This window comes from Podarcis cretensis (genome assembly GCF_951804945.1).
Source record: "Podarcis cretensis genome assembly, chromosome: 1".
NCBI classification, from domain to species: Eukaryota; Metazoa; Chordata; class Lepidosauria; order Squamata; family Lacertidae; genus Podarcis; species Podarcis cretensis.
The window spans coordinates 120,275,472-120,294,490 of NC_137170.1; the positions used below are offsets into that span (position 1 = coordinate 120,275,472).

Below are 19,019 nucleotides of genomic sequence, written 5' to 3' on the forward strand. Positions count from 1 at the left end.
CTGAAGACTATCGCAGCAGAGGACTTGTGGGCAGCTAGATGTTGTCAGACTCCCAACTCACCAGCCTCAGCAACCATAACCATTTAGACAACTGGAGTTACAGCCTTAACAAGGGGCGACCCAGTGTTTCCACACTGAAGTGATAATACAAGACCAGGAGTTATCGTGCAATTAATCAATGGAGTGCCAGATTTTTTAAAATGTTTAGGATTTATTATTATAAAAATCACAGTAAGCCTCTTTCTTGCAAGCCTAAATTTTCACAGTACAATGTTAAAATTCCAAATACAAAATGCCTGGCTGTTGTAATGTTATTCTTCCACCTGCAATCAAAATTCTTTCCAAATCTAGCTCTAGCAAGGGAATACACACGGCAATCATTTTGTGTGAGTTTTATTGGCATGCAACTGCCGACGCGAGCACTGTTTTCAGCCCCAGAAGGGAGCGGAATGGGGCGAGCTTACGCACACTCCACTGACACGCGAGATGACCCAGAACGCAACCCCTGTGCAAACAGGGAGTTGCCTGGAATATAAAGTAGCATTATAAATTATTTTCTCCTGAAATGCTTTATTCATAGGAATCAAACTTTCAAATAGCAAATGAACTCATTGTGCCTATGACCGAACAGCGAGTTTGCTACCACAAACAGTTGCTTTGGTTAGTGGTAAACCTTCAGTAGACTTTGATTGTTGAACATACTTAAAATAATCATCCAGCTGGGACAATGTGCATGCGTATCCAGATGTGTACATGCAAATCCCCTGGCAGTCTAGAAGGCAAGCGTAGAAGCAGGCTCAACAGGCATCCATAGTACAGCAATGCACATGCAGTTCCTCTGACTACTGGATCAGGACTGTAGCCCTGATTACAATTCATATTTTACATGAGTAGAGGATACTAATTCCAGTATCTCATTCAGCCCCTCCACCTCCAGATGATCAAACCTTCATAAGCGGCAGGCAGGTGCAAATGTGAGTGTTGGTTTTTTAATGATGCCAAACCTACTGTACTCTTTGTTTACTAACTCACAGAGCAGAAATGTTTTACTCCCAAAGGCTGTGACACCTTAAAGCAGTAGCTTGATATGTGTCTACTAAGCTGCTATTGGTTATAGCCAAGGGCAGTTTCATTCTGCACAGCACGTTCTATGATCCAATTGACATAATGAATTTCCTAATAAGATGCTCCAACGTGCAGGTGGGTCTATTTTGCTGTTTCCCAACTATCAACAAAAAACTTAACACATCATTTGGCACTGCCATTACTCTGAAAAGGGTTTCATTCCTGAGTAAATATGTTTACAATCATGGCACTGTACTCTTTAATCCGGCATCTCAGTTACTGCAAAGTGGCTAAACTGCATTCTTTGATTTCTGCGTGTGCATCTTAATGGAGGATCTTGCCTAGGAGGCATCACATGAACATTGCAATTGTGGAGGTGAATTAAACGGCGGCAAAAATTGTCAAGGGAGAGCTAGGAACCAAAGAGAAGGTGAAGAGAGCATTATCTATTTTATGCCACATTTGCTGGATATAAAGAAATTTAAATGCAAGTTAGGACCTGAGGTTGTGTGTACATGCAGCAAATAAGAGTTTGTGCCTGTTGGGTAAAAAATGTACCATAGCTGCTTTTGATTTCTGGGTGTGTGAGCAACTGTTTTTCCCCCCCACTGGCAATGCAAGACTATCTGGTTGGTTTATGGCTCCACCAGGTGGTCAAAGGCAGGGTGAACATTTTAAGAAGTAGGCAGTTCCCATAATCCAGTTCACTGTTGGCAAAAGCAGCAATGTTACTTAAAACTTCCACTGGCTTTTGTCCTCAGGTCAATGTTTCTTGCTTTTGCTACCCCCCCTTTTTTTTTCTTGGTCCTACACTGTTTTTCTCAGTCCCGCTCTCTATTGGACTTTAGTTTCTCATTCCTCAACCCATCACTTTCTCTGTTCCCACCTTACTGTCAGGCCCTACTATTTTTTATGCTCCACTCCCTTCTCTCTCTGCTTAATTTTTAAAAAATCCTTCTGTCTCTATCTTTCTCGTCCCTCCACCATTCCCTTGCGCGCTGACTGTTGAGAAAGGTAGCTGTGTGGCGGAGCTGTTGAAACATGCTCTTACTAGCACCATCAGGGCATGTTACCTCGGGCACATATGTTGAACACAACCTGATTACAGCCAGACAGCAGAGCTGCTTCTGGCTTCTGAAAGCAGTCCTTCTGCAGCCTCTGGCAGCTCCTTAGCTTTTCCCTTTCCTTTCTCTGTGTGATCTTTCTCCCAGTACCTTCACGAGATACTGTAAAATTGGTTCCTGTGCTTAGGCTGAAGAAGCGTTTGGTAAGAGGGTCTCTCTCTCAAAAAAAATCTTTTTCTTTCCTGGAGTGGGGGTCCCAGCCTAGTTGGGGGTAATTTTTGGTACATCCTAACTATATAGCCTTGTGTTGTCAGTTGGGAAAAAATACCAATTGGTACCTACCTGAAGGGTAGCTTTCATTAGCACCACAAGGCTACTGCACCCTACTTTTAATGACTGCAATATTCACTCATTCCCATGCAGTAATCTGCATTTTTATTTATATATAGACACACACACACACGGGAGTCAGGCCTAGCTGATCCTTGTTCTCTCAGTTTCTTGTTCTATACTTACATTTTAGGTTTGCTACTTCGGGCAAACTAGATTGTGGGAGCTCTTTACTTCCCAAAATGTTTGTTCTACCTTCAACCACCAGTTGGAACTATAACCCAACGCAATAGGCTTTGCTTTGCCAATGAGAAACTACCCTTCAGATAGATACCAATTGTGCTTTCTATAATGTATGCACAACTTACTAGATAGCTGTCTTGATTATTCCTTGCAATACTGGCATTATGTTCACGATGGCTGCTATCGTTCATCCACTTCTTGTTGAGTTTACAAGTTACCATGACAGTATTAGAGACTACCAAATATTCCAGAATTCAGCTGAATTCAGTGAAATTAAATTGCTTTCATTCTACTACTTGGCAGCTGGCCACATGTTTATAGAAGATAGAGCATAAACAGGAAGTTAAATATGTATAGAAGTATTTAATAGGCTAGAGCAGCAAGAAATATCAGCTCGGAACAGAAAGTATACCACATTTTTTAAAAGAACTAATATGGTGTTATTGCTCCAGTTTCTTTTCATTCTTAAGAAGCTGAACATATCCAAATATTTTAAAAGAAATACGATAATAGTGCAAAGAAACATACCCATAGCAATTAGATGTCAAAAGTACTATGTGCATAATGTCCAAACTTTCTTAACAACCTGAGGCCTGTTTCATTTTTGCAAAAATCAGTGCAAGTATCAGTGGCATTAAATTAGGAGGCAGGCTGTGCTTTATTAACAACTTTCATTTACTGAAAAGCAAAATTCATCAAAAGTTTAAGCACTTTCAAATACCACTAATTTCAACAGGAGAATTGAGGACTTGCTTAAGCCTCTCCAGCAATTCCATTTTGTCCAGATCATGTTCAGCGTTTTTGCATTAATTGCAACTGCTGATATAAAAGGGCTGGATCCAGAGATGTCCTGTGTGTGTGGCAAGGCACTCCCACAAGTCAGCCCCACTGAATTCTCCATAATTCCCTATCCCACTACAGCCTCTGTACCCCATCATATGCCATTCCAGACAGTCCTTCAATTCTCAGAACCAACTTTGGTGGTGGCGGCAGAAAAGTCCCACTACATAAGTGAAGTTCAACTCATCATTTTTGGGAACCAATTCATTATGCCTGAATATTCTGAAGAGAGACAAATATTCATTCTTGGAACTCCATCTAAAGAATAACATATTTATGCACTACCAGATTTGAGATTTTCATTCAAACTTCCTACAGAGGGTAAAAACACAAGGCACAAGCTAGCCAAATGTAAATGTTATCAAGTGCCACTGATTTTAGTGGAAGATATTTAATTATGTGCTAAACTTCCCAATTAATATTAATGAAACTCAAGCTGGATCATGTATGAAATTAAATGCATGTGGTTTGTTAGAAGAACTATGGTGTCTAATATTAGAAGTCTCAAACTGTTTGATTCCTAGAAAAAAAGCATGATCACGTTTTATCTAGTATTTCTCACATTATAATGCTGTCTGTGCTAGTGCAACTGATTCCCAGATAAGGTTTACAACATTGCAGTTCTTTAATTCAACTAAGTTTTCCATGGAAGTCTCATTAGAATTCTTGGCAAGTGAAATTGTACAATACTTGAACAAGCTGTGCACTGACCTTTTTATATAAAATCTAGAACTTGATACACCAGATCTACCTGCTGAAGCAATTTAAGATGGAATGATTGAAATGAATTTAGCATACTCACTTTTTTAAACGAACGCTGCTCTAGAAAAGACATGATTTTCTGACTCCTGTTTAGTCAAATTGTGTGCTCCCCCATACAAAATATTAGAGCTGTACTGTAGTAAACCAGACTTACACAGTCCTAACATGAACTGTGTACTAAGGCTATCTTCTGCACACCACATATTGTCCCATATGGCTATATACTGCGGAATGTAGTCATGTCTTTTGGCTCACTACTTGGGACACACCAGTCATCTGCTTCATGATTCGCTGTGTAATGTTTCCAAGCTGATTTGTTATATACCGGCAGTCTTTCAACAGATTCTGTTGATAAAGCCTGCAGAGAGAAGGAAAGGGCCATGTTCAATATAACTTAGCCATCATCAGATCCTGCCTTTTAAATGGAAAGGCGTTTGTCAAAGCGGGTGATAAATAACATGCCTTTATGAAGATAACAGCATCTGTACCATAACCCTCTAGCGAATAGAGCTTCAGATCTCCTTGGAAGTACTGAGCATAGAGACGGGATATAGGCAAGCCGTAACCAAATCCAGCCTAAACATAACACACACACACAAAAACCGACAACAAGAGAGTTAGCTAAAACATACGAAAAACAAAAATAGTAATGGGAGGAATTCCAAGTTGCACTCTTCTGATCATTGCACCAGCACAAGCATTTTAGCTTGCCATCCAGAATGGCCGCCTTCCTCCCTCCCTCCGATGTTCTGTGGCCTTCTTGACACACACCCCCAGCCAATTTTTTTTGGGGGGGTGCTAGGGAAGGACAGTGGAAACCCCCATCGCGTCCTTGTGTGAGCTTCTGCTAGTGGGACTTGTCTGTTGAATCCCGCCCAATATAATCAACATTTGTTAGAGAAAAAGCATTCTGTTGCTGGACACAAACATGAGAAAAGGGGAGTTACTTTTACAGTGAAAAGACAAAATTGCAGGTAGGTGCTCTCTAATATTCTTCCCGATCCGTGTCAAGGCTTCCTATCCAGATGAAACTGAAGCCTGCAGTTATTTATATTACATTTATAACTTGCCTTCCTTGAAAGGAGCTCAAGGTAGCATACATTTTTATTCCCCATTTTAATCTCACAACAAAGCTGTGAGAAAGACCCAATGTCACTCAGTAAGCTTCAACACTGGGGATTTGAACCCGAGTCTTCCAGGCCCTTGATGCAACATCCTTAACCACTAAGCCACACAGGCCTTCCTCTCTTGTTCATTCTTCTGTTCAATTGCCCTTGAAAAAAAGCTGTTCATTTATCCCTATTGCATCTGCATGCAAATTTCTCTAATGATAGGATCGCATGGGCATCTGTACTGGATATCCAGTAATTTCACTGTGTGACATGACTGGCATTATCAGATGTATAACCACTAGGCATAAGGAAAGACAAGTGTTAGATAATGTGGTAGAAGATAGCACAGAAACTCAGATGAAATGTAAGAACAAGCAGACACAGGACCTAATGGTTTATGAATTTGTCTCGCTGAACAATGCTCTTATTTGACTTGCTGTGGAGTATAAAAAAATGCCCAGATAAGCCACCAAAACAGTATAGGCACCAGCTCACAGAATCTTCAGCCTTAAACTTATTAGCATTTAAAATAGTTGCACACCACTCTAGAAAGCAGGGAGCAAAAATGGCAGTGAGGCTGTTCTTGCCCATGAACTGGAGCAAGTTACATGCATCATTAACTGCACAAAGCAGGTTTTTGCTGATGGACCAGTGCCTTGCTAGAGCCTGGTTTTCTTCACTGAAGTTTTTTTGCATTTGGAAGTTTGTTTATACATGCAGCAGTGGAACTCTGTATACTGGCTTTAGTTAATAACAACATCATTCTGGCCCATATTTACCATAAGCAATGGATCTGTGTATGGGCAACATACAGCCAGTGTGGCCTAATTTCATGTGGCTCTTTGCCTAATTTCAAAAGAGTTCTCTGCAAATTTACATCGAGCAAGAGTGATCTGTCCTTTCCTTGGTAGCCTGCTGGGTAGGCAAGAAATGGAGAAGGGTGGAGAAAGAAGCAAGAAAGAGCAAGAAGCTCTGCATGTACCCACTACTGGCTTTTGCCCCCACCCCCCACATTACCCCAAAGAAAGGCTGCCCTCAACCAGAAAGGTAAAGGTAAAGGTACCCCTGCCCGTACGGGCCAGTCTTGACAGACTCTGGGGTTGTGCGCCCATCTCACTTAAGAGGCCAGGGGCCAGCGCTGTCCGGAGACACTTCCGGGTCACGTGGCCAGCGTGACATCGCTGCTCTGGCGAGCCAGAGCCGCACACGGAAACGCCGTTTACCTTCCCGCTGGTAAGCGGTCCCTATTTATCTACTTGCACCCGGAGGTGCTTTCGAACTGCTAGGTTGGCAGGCGCTGGGACCGAGCAGCGGGAGCGCACCCCGTCGCAGGGATTCGAACCGCCGACCTTTCGATCGGCAAGTCCTAGGCACTGAGGCTTTAACCCACAGCGCCACCTGCGTCCCTTGCCACCTGCGTCCCGGAAAAGCCCCCCCTTAATGTACCAGGAAATATTTTGTTAACCACTTCAACTAACTAATTTGCCAACTGCCAATGCAAGGTATCACATAAAAATGGCCTACATACCAGAGGTGTTGCTCGCGATGTCTCAACACGGGGACGGGGTGCAGTTGAATACATGTAGTTAAACAGCCGATCTATTTTCCTCAAAGGAACACCACCGCCACGATCACACATCTAGAATGTGGAGGGGGGATTAGGACTTGGGGACGATTCATGCCACACGCTCTAGATCTGGCTAAAAACAAACACTGGCATACCCAACCTTACATTAGAAATATACACCTTGTATATTTTATTATGGATTTAATGTTTTTATATTGTGCTTTTACCTGGGGAACCGCCCTGAGACCTGAGAGTATAGTGTGGTATACTAACTAACTGAATGAATGAATGGTGAATGTTGGCCTGCATGCACAAAATGTACTTCTTCAAGACAATTTATGCACTACTCTTCAGTTAGTTTGGATGTTCAAGACAGTTAACAGAATAATAATAGGCAGCTAATAGAAATATAATAATGCATACAAAACCAAAGATTTCTTTTTCAGTGCCAAATAAGTAAAAAAAAACAGAAAACATTTCAATAGCAACCCCAATCTACAAAAGATATAATCCCCACAAGGTCTGTTTAAAACCAGGTATGGACCACAAGCTGGGAACCCAGCAGAAAGTGTCAGTTAGGATATTTCACAGCTGAGGAGGCAGCAATCCAGAGTCTGCTCATACTGAACCTAAGATGACACAGGGAGATAGTGCAGGGTCTCCAATGTGGAATAGGACATTGGGAAGCTACATATGAGAGGAGGTGATGAAGAAATCCTAGGCCCTGGCCATCGCTGCAGATGAAACGATATTGTTGCAATGCATCCTACTTGTCTGGCTCTGTTTAAAACCCTGGCAGCCTTTTGGATCGCTCTTCAATGGCAGACAGTCCACTCTTGATATTACTATGACTGTGACCAGGCCTGTTCAGTTCAAGAGGGGGCTGCAGCTGGCGAAAAGCACTCAAGACCACAGCTGCCACTCAAACATCCAAGAATAATGATAGATCCAGGAGCATCTCCCAGCTGCTCATCTGAATGTTATGGGGAGCACAACCACGTCCAAAATAGACCGAACTCCTCATCCTGGATCAGAAGATCCCTGAATTGGCAAAATACTCTAGCAGTCCTGTTTGAATCATATATGCTGCTTCCACTTGCTATTTTATGACCAGGTAATTCGTTAGTAAATAAACACGCAAAATGCCCATGGCAGGTAAATGCACATCAAGATGAAAATTACTGGAAAACCAGTGCTTTAACCGTTTGCCAGGACTACGGAGTGGGAAATGAGAGAGTAAACAAAGCCATTACCTTCACAGTTAAATCCTCATTGCCTAATGTGACGTGGACATGAACTGGAGGGTAAATGTCTCGATCCGCATGATGTTCCATTGTAGCTCTCATTGCATTCTAAGATTTCAAAACACGGAAGTAATGGCCAAATTACATATCTGTACAGTCGTACCTTGGGTTGAAGTAGCTTTGGGATAAGTATTTTCAGGTCGCGTGCTGCGGCGACCAGGAAGTAATGGAGCGCGTTACTTCTGGGTTTCATCACTTGCACATGCACAGACGGTCAAAATGACGACCTGCGCATGCGCAGAAGTGGCAAATCGCGACCCACGCATGTGCGGATTGCGTTCGCTTCTGGATGCGAACGGGGCTCTACCACTGTATATCATTTTAGCTTGGTAATTTAATAAAACAGTTCCATTTAGCTGTGATCACATAATGATTCAAAAGATTTTAGAAGAAACTTGTTCTAGAATACATTATAACGTTGCTTCCTGCTTTGTAAACTTTTTATGAAGCTACCCAACCGACTTGACTAGTATTTGGTTATTTCTGTCTTTCAAGATTGAAAGGTATTTCATGGATGCAGTGCTAGAACGGGAACAGTAGTCTGAATTCTGTTCCCTGCCGTTTTAGAATTTAAATACGGGCAACAACATATATTTTGTATTTTAGATATGAAATCTAGTCCCTTTACTTGCAGAGCAATCCATGGAAACAAAATCTGGAAGACAACTCTATCATTCTGACATGCGACCCTGTGCACATAAAGGGATCCCCTAGGGGTGTGTAATCTCCAGATGTTAAAAGGGAGTCATGACCACAGCTGCCACCTAAACATAAGAGGAATAATACCGGTTCATGCATGGGGGCACTCCACTTCTGACTGTCTGGCCAATGGTCATATATGACAGGGTTGCAATATGTCCGGTATTTCCTGGAAATATCCGGAATACTGTGTGTGGGTGGGAATCGGTGAAATGTCTGGGAAATTCCAGATGTATGGCAGCCCATGTTATTGCAGTCGTCTTTCCTGATTTTCCATAACAACAATGAGAAACGGCAATTTTTGTGCCACTATGCAACTTTGGGCAAAACTAAAAAAGCTTAACAATTTTGCCTGCCCCCCTCAAAAGGCTCAACAACTGTCCAGATTTTCACTGTTTGTAACATGGCAACCCTGGATATGATAAGAGTTGTAATCCAACAACATCTGCAGACCCACATTCGAGTACTAAGTCCAACTCCAGTCCTGGCGACCACAGCTTGATGTGAAGCCCTAAAGGTAAAGGGACCCCTGATCATGAGGTCCAGTCGCGGACGACTCTGGGGTTGTGGCGCTCATCTCGCTTTATTGGCCGAGGGAGCCGGCGTACAGCTTCCGGATCATGTGGCCAGCATGACTAAGCCACCTGGCAAACCAGAGCAGTGCACAGAAACGCTTTTTACCTTCCCGCCGGAGCGGTACCTATTTATCTACTCGCACTGGTGTGCTTTCGAACTGCTAGGTTGGCAGGAGAAGGGACCGGGCAACGGGAGCTCACCCCGTCACGGGGATTCGAACCGCCGACCTTCTGATCGGCAAGCCCTAGGCTTTGTGGTTTAGACCACAGCACCACCCATGTGCTATGACCTGAAGCCCTACTATGCCTCAAAAATCAGCCTGCCCTTCTCTGGGCTCCTTGGTGCACTGGCTACTTCCCTATGAGATTATGTTCACCCGAGTCTTTTGAAGGGAATGAAAATAAACAGAGACCTCCTTCATGACAGTAGATTGTGTGTAAGCCTCAAGCGCTTGTCTTTAAAAGTAATATACCCCCCCACTCTTTTTTTCAGCGTATCAAATGTCAGGAATTGCCGTGTTTGTCTTGTCTCTTGACAGTTTGGCAACAGAAAACAGAGAAAGAGGATCCACAACATATCAGTGTGTTTTGTACAAACCTTGAAAAGTTCAAAAACCATGTAGTAGAGATGTGACGGGACATACACCACCTGCATGGGCTGCCCTGGTGATTTTACTGTAAAAAGAGGGGAAGAAAAAAACAACCGAGCGCTGAACTATCAGTTTTGGCAAGGCCTGACTGAGCACGACTAAACAGTGTGGCCCTCTTAGAAGTTTACAATGGCCTAGATTCAAAATGCTTATTTAGGCATGCCAAACAGAGCTTGTATATCTATCCAGAGCTATTTTTGGATTCCCACCTGCCCCTTGTTGAACACAAGCAACCTCTGCCCCCGATACCATATTAAAAATTTATTCTGAAACTTCAAAAATAATACTGTGTTTTTCGCTCTATAAGACACACTTTTTCCCTCCTAAAAAGTAAGGGGAAATGTGTGTGCGTCTTATGGAGCGAATGCAGGCTGCGCAGCTATCCCAGAAGCCAGAACAGAGAGAGGGATTGCTGTGCAGCGATCCCTCTTGCTGTTCTGGCTTCTGGGAGTCAGAATATTTTTTTTCTTGTTTTCCTCCTCCAAAAACTAGTTGCATCTTATGGTCTGGTGCGTCTCATAGAGCAAAAAATACAGTATGTTGGAACTAAGCACATACATGCTTATTTGGATCCAGGTACATAATATTTGTTTTTCTATTTTATTATCTGTCTAAAAGATGCCCACTCCCCAATTTGAGAAGGTATATTGGAGGTATACCATAAATGCTGTCTCTGTGGCTTGTGTGTCACAGGGCTTGCACACATAAAGACACATCCTTCTTGCAATAGTAACCGCTGAAGGTTGTTGCAGCTCTTTACCTTTTCAGTAAAAAGTCGCACATGGTGTATATATTTCTGATTTACTCTCTGCCCAGCGAAATAAAATCCTGATCTGGCAGCATTACAGGGCTGTGTTAAAGGTAAAGGGACCCCTAAACATTAGGTCCAGTTGGGGACGACTCTGGGGTTGCGCTGCTCATCTCGCTTTACTGGCCGAGGGAGCTGGCGTGCAGCTTCCGTGTCATGTGGCCAGCATGACTCAAGCCGCTTCTGGCAAACCAGAGCAGCTCACGGAAACGCCGTTTACCTTCCCGCCAGAGCGGTACCTATTTATCTACTTGCACTTTGATGTGCTTTCAAACTGCTAGGTTGGCAGAAGCAGGGACCGAGCAACGGGAGCTCACCCCGCTGCGGGAATTCGAACCGCCAACCTTCTGATCGGCAAGCCCTAGGCTCAGTGGTTTAACCCACAGCACTGCCTGCGTCATGCTGAAATGTGTTCAGAATGTGAAAGTTCCAAGTAAACCTTAAATAGAAGTATTCAAATAAATAAATAGAAGTATTCAAAGAAGTATTCGAACAAAAAGTATCGTTCACAGTGTAGCTGTTGCAGTTATCATTGTAGGATAAATGGTCTCACAACAAAATGTGCCTGGTGCAGTTATGAACCATGGTGTAACTCATGGGTAGGCAACCTAAGGCCCGGGGGCCGGATACGGCCCAATCGCCTTCTAAATCTGGCCCGCACACAGCCCGGGAATCAGCGTGTTTTTCCATTTATTTAAAATGTATCTCTGGGTTATTTGTGGGGCCTGCCTGGTGTTTTTCCATGAGTAGAATGTGTCCTTTTATTTAAAATGCATCTCTGGGTTATTTGTGGGGCACAGGAATTTGTTCATTTCCCCCCCTTCAAAATATAGTCCAGCCCCCCCCCACAAGGTTTGAGGGACAGTGGGCCGGCCCCCTGCTGTAAAAGTTTGCTGACCCCTGGTAACTCGACACCGAAAGCTACTTCACAAGTTCATGCTATGAACTTTTCCCGGCGAACCCTGCAACACGCAGCACGTTTCCTTCACTGTGCAAACACAATGCAGAGACCTGCAGCCACCCAAGGTCCCCCATAGCATATTTCTATAATGAAATCGGCATATATGGACACATCATGTTTAAGGCTGTGCCCTGGATACCCATTTAACATTCTATGCACCAGAAGCAGCATCTGTTCACACTGCAGACTGAGCGAGACAGTCATCACACAGGTGATGCCCAACCAATGGAAAGATGAGCACTACTACCGCAGACACAGTCTAAAAAGGGAGACCTGCACAAAAAAGTGGCAGCGTGTGATAAATCCTTGCCAAGGACTTGTGACTTCCTTTAATAACCCACTCCACTTCCTGTTCTTACCGTTTCTCTCCTCGAGTACAAGTTCTGGAGAATTCATGTAATACAGGTCACAAAGGGTCTTTGCATTTTCATAGCCGTCTGCAAAAAAATTAAACCACAACAAGTTTGTTTAAAGGTTTACACTTCGCAGCTCTGCACAATATCCTGGCGGCGGTTTTTAAAAATGTCAGGAAACAGATTAATGACAGCCCAGTTCTTAACTGTTCAGGAATGAACTGCTGGCGACTGCAGCTGACACCAATTATGAATATTTCTGGCCACAACAACTCAAGTTACTACAGTGGTGCCTCGCAAGACGAAATTAATCCATTCCGCGAGTCTCTTCGTTTAGAGTTTTTTTCGTCTTGCGAAACAAGCCCACTGACGGCTTATCGGATTAGCGCTATTAGCGGCTTTTAGCGGCTTATCGGATCAGCTGATAAGCGACTTAGCGGCTTAGAAAAAGGGGGGAAAGGGGAAAAAAACCTGCAGGAACTCGCAAGACATTTTTGTCTTGCGAAGCAAGCCCATAGGGAAATTCGTTTTGTGAAGCGCCTCCAAAACGGAAAACCCTTTCGTCTAGCGGGTTTTCCGTCTTGCGAGGCGTTCGTCTTGCGGGGCACCACTGTAACTACAGCTGCATGCATGCCTCGATTCGGTGCAAAGAACAGAAAAAGTGTATGGTAATGCAGATTTTAATTTCCAGAGCTTTCTTTTCTTTTTTTTTAAGAAAGGGAGGAAAAGTCAAATATATTGTCCCTGAGGTTGAACGTGATTGAAAGTGTGTGAGCAATGTTTGGTAAAATCTCAGAAGCCAGAGCGGATTAAAATTTCCGGTAGCCTTTCACAGCCCCCCTGCCCCCGGTGACCAGCCCAATACCGTATTTTTCGCTCTATAGGACTCACCTTGTTTTAGAGGGGGAGAACAAGAAAAAAAAAATCTCTCCCTCTCTGTGCGGTGCCCCTTCAGCGAAGCAGCAGGAAAAACGGAGCCCTTTCCATTTCTCCTCCCACTTTGCTAAAGGGGTGCTGCACAGAGAGGGAAAGCTGTGCAGACAGGGAAAGCTGCGCAGCGCCTCTCCAGCGAAGTGAAGCCAGGAGAGCAAGAGGGATCCGTGCGCACCAACTCCTCTCGCTCTCCAAGCTTCAGTGAAAGCAACGCAAAGTCTCCGGAGTGCAGCAGGAGCGCTCCCACTGCGCTTCGAAGGCTTCGCGTTGCTATCGCTGAAGCCATGGAGCCTGCATTCACTCCATAAGACGCACACACATTTCCCCTTAATTTTTGGAGGGGGAAAAGTGTGTCTTATAGAGCGAAAAATACGGTACACGCTATAAAAAGCATAGGGAAGTAACCGTGATCCTATGCACGTTAACTCTGTTGTCAGTTCTGTTTAGATCCATAGAGTTTACTCTCCAGCCAAGTAAGTGAAGTCACGACACTCTCTCTAGTTTAGGACTAAATTACAAAAATTGTCTACAAGTTCTGTAATTCAGCTTTTCTTTATGTATAATTTGGGTCAACTTGTCGAGAATTCCCCCCCCCCCCTTTTTGGCAAAGTATCACACAGTCCCGATTACAACCACCAGGATAACTGACAACACGAACGATGTTAAACACAGCCAATAGCCTGTTTAGACTGCCACCAATGATTTGCTATTACATTTGTTTTCCTTGAGAAGTCTACCTCATGTTACCTTTTATGACTTCAACCACATTGCACTTAGGATCAATGCTTCCAATGTGTTTGGGATGAGCAGGGTTGACTTTGACTTTCCCCCCGAACAACAAAGCTGCCAAATGGAAGAAGATAACAAGTGAATTCACAATTTATGGGCTGCAAGAGCAGCAGCTTTTACATCGGGAAACAAACAATTAATATATTGTTTTAAGAACAAAACTGGCAAGCGTTTACAGACAAGGAAAATGCTAAAACACGGTGCCCAGTATACAAGCCCCTGGCTTTGAAAGAAAACCACTCTCAATTGCTCTACACATACGTTTCATCTCTGCGATTAACCGAAGTACTTACTGTGCTGATTAAGAAGCATTCTGATTGAAATACGGCTCATGAAGAAGCGGTCTAAAAAATACTGCACATTCTGACTGGTCACTGGATCAACACCATAGTGGTCCTTGTATTCTATCACGCCCTGAGCCATGGTAGGAATGACATCGTTGTGACGATTCCGGATTGTTATCACAGTATCTGTAAAACTGAAACCAAGTTCACGCCCTGTGAAATGGGTCTAAGGCACATTAAAGGCCCTAGGTGGCAAAAATATGGTCTTCCATATATTGCTGTACTACAACTCCCACTGACCATGCTGACTGTGGGCTGATGCAAGTGCTGAAGGGCATATTTCCCCACCCGTGCTCAAGAGTCACAGCTTCCACTTAACTATTCAGTGCAAAAAAAAAAAAAATGGTCTTTTTAAAAAAGTATTTTGCTATTCAATAAATCATCCAGGAAGCAAAAATTGACTAAAAATTTGAACTTTCAAATACAGTGGTACCTCGGGTTAAGAACTTAATTCGTTCTGGAGGTCCGTTCTTAATCTGAAACTGTTCTTAACCTGAAGCACCACTTTAGCTAATGGGGCCTTCCGCTGCCGCCACCATGCGATTTCTGTTCTCATCCTGAAGCAAAGTTCTTAACCTGAGGTACTTTTTCTGGGTTAGCGGAGTCTGTAACCTGAAGCGTCTGTAACCTGAGGTACCACTGTATGGGTCTGTCTCTGTTAGCATAGCCATGATCATTTGAGAGCAAGGTCCATCAACCCTTGTTATTTTAAACGCTTAAGAAAGATGTGTCTACCTCTGACTTCTCTTCATTCAGAATAGTCTGAAGACCGCCGTTAACATCTGTTCAATGGCATAAAAGGATGACACTCATCTTCTCAAAGCAGAATAACATCTGCACACAACGAGTTTAGAGAATCCGTTGCCACAGTATATTCAGATGCGTTAAAATGCACTTACCAAGAAATAGCTTCTGCATCTTCAGCACTTTTGTCCTTGAAATCAAGGATCTCCTGAAGGCTCTGGACGTACCTATAAACACAATTTCCACACGGTTGACCTTTGTCATATATATAGTCTAGCTGAAATTATTAGCCATTTCCTGCTAACATTTTCTAACAAAGTTGAGATCATTAACTCAGCAAAATAACATTGGAGAGGGTTAAAGGGCTGCTTTTAGCTTCCAAATCTTTCCTCACAAGTGAGAAGAAAACACGCAGCAAAGATATGTAAAAAATAAGTGAAGGCACTTCACATTTTCTATCATCACTAGCTGTGTCTATTAAATATGCAAGATCAGTTTTGCTTTTCGTTTTTAAAAACTGATTCTTACCAACTCTGGACGAGCTGAACAGAAGGTGTTTTAAGAAGATTGTCTGGAAGCAGGCTTATTTCTTTCATTATGTTTGCTAATCTTACTGGCAACTCCTGTCGCAGAAACATAAACGAAGTTTTCTCACATGCATTGTCAGATCCTAAAGGTGGAAAAAATATAGGAATCAAACAATATCTGCAGAACCACTGGATGTTATTTTATAAAGGGAACATTGAACCCAACTATGGAAATGTGCAAATTCATGAGGAAGAAGGAAATGTGGGGACAGAATTTGTAGTTATTCTCACACACACACACACACACACACACACACGGAACATTTAAATTCTAAATGGGGAACCCTTTTCTTGTGAAGGGGGGCTACATAATGATTCTTATTCTGACAGTTAATTTATTAATCACCTTCACCCTCAACGCAATTTACACACAAGGTAATTAAAAACACAAAACAGCAGATGCATACAAAACATGACTGAATCCTGAACATTTGGTAGTAAAAAACTATTTAGCCAGCTGGGAAAGCCAGTTGGGACATAATTCAACAGGAATGCTGTTCTATTCCACAGGTCAGGGACAGTCAAATGAAAAGGCCTGCTCTGTGGAATATGCAGCTGTTCCTTGCAGGGATCGAACCTGCAACCTTGGGGTTATCAGCACCATGCTCTAACCAACCGAGCTATCCATGAGCCCATTGCAGTAATCCAACTCTGAAGTTACCAGAGCATGGGCAACCAAGGTCAAGCCATCTCAATCCTGGAATGGTTGTAACTTCCTAACCAACTAAAGTTGGTAAAAGATGACTTCTAGTCATCCCTACATCACCTTGAGGGTAATCTGTTATGGACCACAACCTGGCAGTGGGCAGGTCTCCCTTTTTCTTTCTCTCTTCCTCCAGTGGGCTGCAAAGGGAGGGTCAAATAGCTCTTGCTAGAGGTATGAACCTTCACCTTCTTTCCGTTACTCCATCCATTTGAGCTGTTACCCCATTTTCCCCTCTTCCTACCCTACTCCCATCCTTTCAGACTCATGTGTCACCTGCCACAATTAAATTAGGTTGAGGTCTGCATTAAATTAGTAACATTGGTTGCTATCAAAAGGGATTGGGACAAGAAGCAAGCACGTAGCTTTGCTCAAGTTTAGCAGAAATCCTTGTGTACTCTATGAGCAATGAAACAAAAGCCACTGACATCGCAATATATTTTTCTTGTGTAACATTGTGGTAAAGCTAACAACACACAAGTGCTACAAGAAAAAACAACCACCCCACATTCTAGAAGAGCGGCAATATGATTTTTTTCATTTCCTAGCAATAATATCACAGTATTAGCTAATGCTCAATTTAGAGCTCATTCACCACACTTGCCTGATACATGTCAATATTTGGAGATACACATTTTCCTTCACATTTTTTACACTACTGAGCACTGTAAACACCAAACACGGAGGTGTACTTAGAAAAGCGAAATTATCGCCTAAAGTCCAAATTAGTCCCCATAATGCTTCTGCTATTGGGTACGCTGTTCGAATACAACATACCAGCTGCCATGTCACACATGGTAGTGTTAAAAGAGTGCTGCAATTAGATACACTAAGGCAAATGGCAGCCTACAAACCAGATTAGATTTGAACAATATTGCTGAAATGTTTTTAAGATATTATAGAAACCTGGCGCTTGCAGGCTGATATCATAGGACGTTACTGCTTCTCAACAGATAAGGGTGTCGAGTTTAGCACATGTTGTATAAAACATTCAGCAGGGCCACGTGCAATAAATAAGGAAAAGTAGCCATTAAAACACACACACACACACACGTCCATTTCATATATGGTCCACTCTGGGGGGAAATTAACAATATGGAATCCTGACTTTAGAAGAGGACTCCGCACACTATGATTGGGAAGTGCAGGCCTCTGCAACAATGACAACCAGGACAGAAAACTGTCCCAGGATAAAAAGGGCCGTCACTTACTAAGCCACATCTGAGCAGAGAGAAAATGTGCTAGATTCAATAAAGCTGTATTCTTTGCAGGGCAACATCACACCTCTCTGCTCAGACTCCAGAAGAATCCCTTCCTCGCCTCTTAAGGTGGCTGCGTGGCAATTTCCCTTTGCTGGAAACAGCCGCTTTGCACACTAAGCAAGAGAATTAATGAAAGCTCTTAATTAAAACTTGCACCGCCAATCACAAGCGTGTTTACTCAGCCTCGAGAATGCAATGTGTTGTTGCTGCTGCTGCTGCTGCTGCTGTTGCAATAAAAGCGCGAGCCTATTTGCAAAGCTAAGTGGGGTCAACTTGGATGGGGTCCCCGCCCGCGTGTTGACATTCCTGCACTGCAAGGGGTTGCCCTAGATGAGCCTGGGGGTCCCCCTTGCAGCTCTGCGCCTGCCGCCGCAGCATTACATTTGAACTCTCCGGCAACTCCGGAAGCAGCAGCCTAGTCGGATTTGTTTTGCTCGAAGCGACAACGCGAGGCCTCTTCCTCCTCCTCCTGACCTGCAAACCCAGAACCCGAATGGGAGCGGAGGGAGGCGGCACAGAGGACGCCCGTTCCCATTGGCTGCCCGCACCCAGGCGCCTGCCATGGCTGAGGGAGGGAGGGAGGGAGGCTCGCCGAGGGGAGGCCTAGCGCCCTCCGACCCCCAAGCAAGGTCTGCAAGGGACGGTGTCCCACGGGGAGAAGAAAATGGTGGGCCGTTGGGAGGAAGGAGGGGCGCGAGCGAACCAAGGGAGCGCCGCCGCGCTTTCCCAGCGGGTTGGCGGCGGCGCTCACTCACCGAAGTCGAGGAACTGCTTCATGGAGAGGGGCGACGGGGAGAAGCGGCAGTAGAAGTCCACCTGCTGAGGGATAGTGGCCGGGGAGACGCTCCTCAGCAGCGCCCGGAGGAGCCTCATGGCGACCCCTTGGCGCGGAGAGGCGCGCAAAGCGCACCAGGGCGCACGGGAAGCTGCGGCGCGGCGCGCTCCGCTCTCCTTTTGGGCCCCCCTTCAGGTCGTCCCCGCCGCCATTTCCAGGCTCGGCAGCTGCAAGCCGAACAGCCGGTGGCTTTCCCGGGCAGGTTCTCTGCTCTGTGCGGAGATAGAAGGGAGGAGGTGGGCGGCGGCGGCGACGCCAGGCAGGGACGAGGGGCCGGGCGACAAGAGCGGCGGCGGCAGCAGCGCCTCCTCCTCCTCTCGGCGCTCAGCCAAGGAGGGGGGAGAGGCGGGCCGAGGCGGCGCGAAGGTGCGGCGGGTGGGTCCGGAACAGCCGCTCCTTGGCGCTCCAACCTGAGGGAATCCGGTGCTTGCAGTCCGAGCCGCCTTTTGGCTACCTGCACCCGCTTCTTTGGCTGCCTTTCGGTGTTGC

General features: G+C 44.5%; 1 protein-coding gene across 1 annotated transcript; it reads right to left on the bottom strand.

Moving 5' to 3' along the window:
* Nucleotides 1-191: 191 nt before the first annotated feature.
* Nucleotides 192-18,880, bottom strand: PDK1 (pyruvate dehydrogenase kinase 1). Its single transcript, XM_079981072.1, has 11 exons — nucleotides 18,451-18,880; nucleotides 15,672-15,813; nucleotides 15,299-15,370; nucleotides 14,349-14,533; nucleotides 14,014-14,109; nucleotides 12,340-12,417; nucleotides 10,160-10,236; nucleotides 8,237-8,335; nucleotides 6,945-7,055; nucleotides 4,767-4,880; nucleotides 192-4,662 (listed from the first exon to the last, which is right to left on the bottom strand). The coding sequence occupies exons 1-11, from the start codon at nucleotides 18,566-18,568 to the stop codon at nucleotides 4,522-4,524; spliced, it is 1,233 nt and encodes a 410-aa protein (XP_079837198.1). The 5' UTR covers nucleotides 18,569-18,880; the 3' UTR covers nucleotides 192-4,521.
* Nucleotides 18,881-19,019: the final 139 nt, after the last annotated feature.

What these genes read in the sequence shown, in the direction of transcription:
- PDK1 (XM_079981072.1), bottom strand. Translation starts at nt 18,568, where the DNA reads ATGAGGCTCCTCCGGGCGCTGCTGAGGAGCGTCTCCCCGGCCACTATC. An exon ending in GATGCAGAAGCTATTTCTTG is followed by an intron (nt 14,534 to 15,298) that starts GTAAGTGCATTT and finishes ACTTGGTTTCAG; the next exon opens with TTTTACAGATACTGTGATAA. An exon ending in TGTACTCGAGGAGAGAAACG is followed by an intron (nt 10,237 to 12,339) that starts GTAAGAACAGGA and finishes CTCTTTTTACAG; the next exon opens with TAAAATCACCAGGGCAGCCC.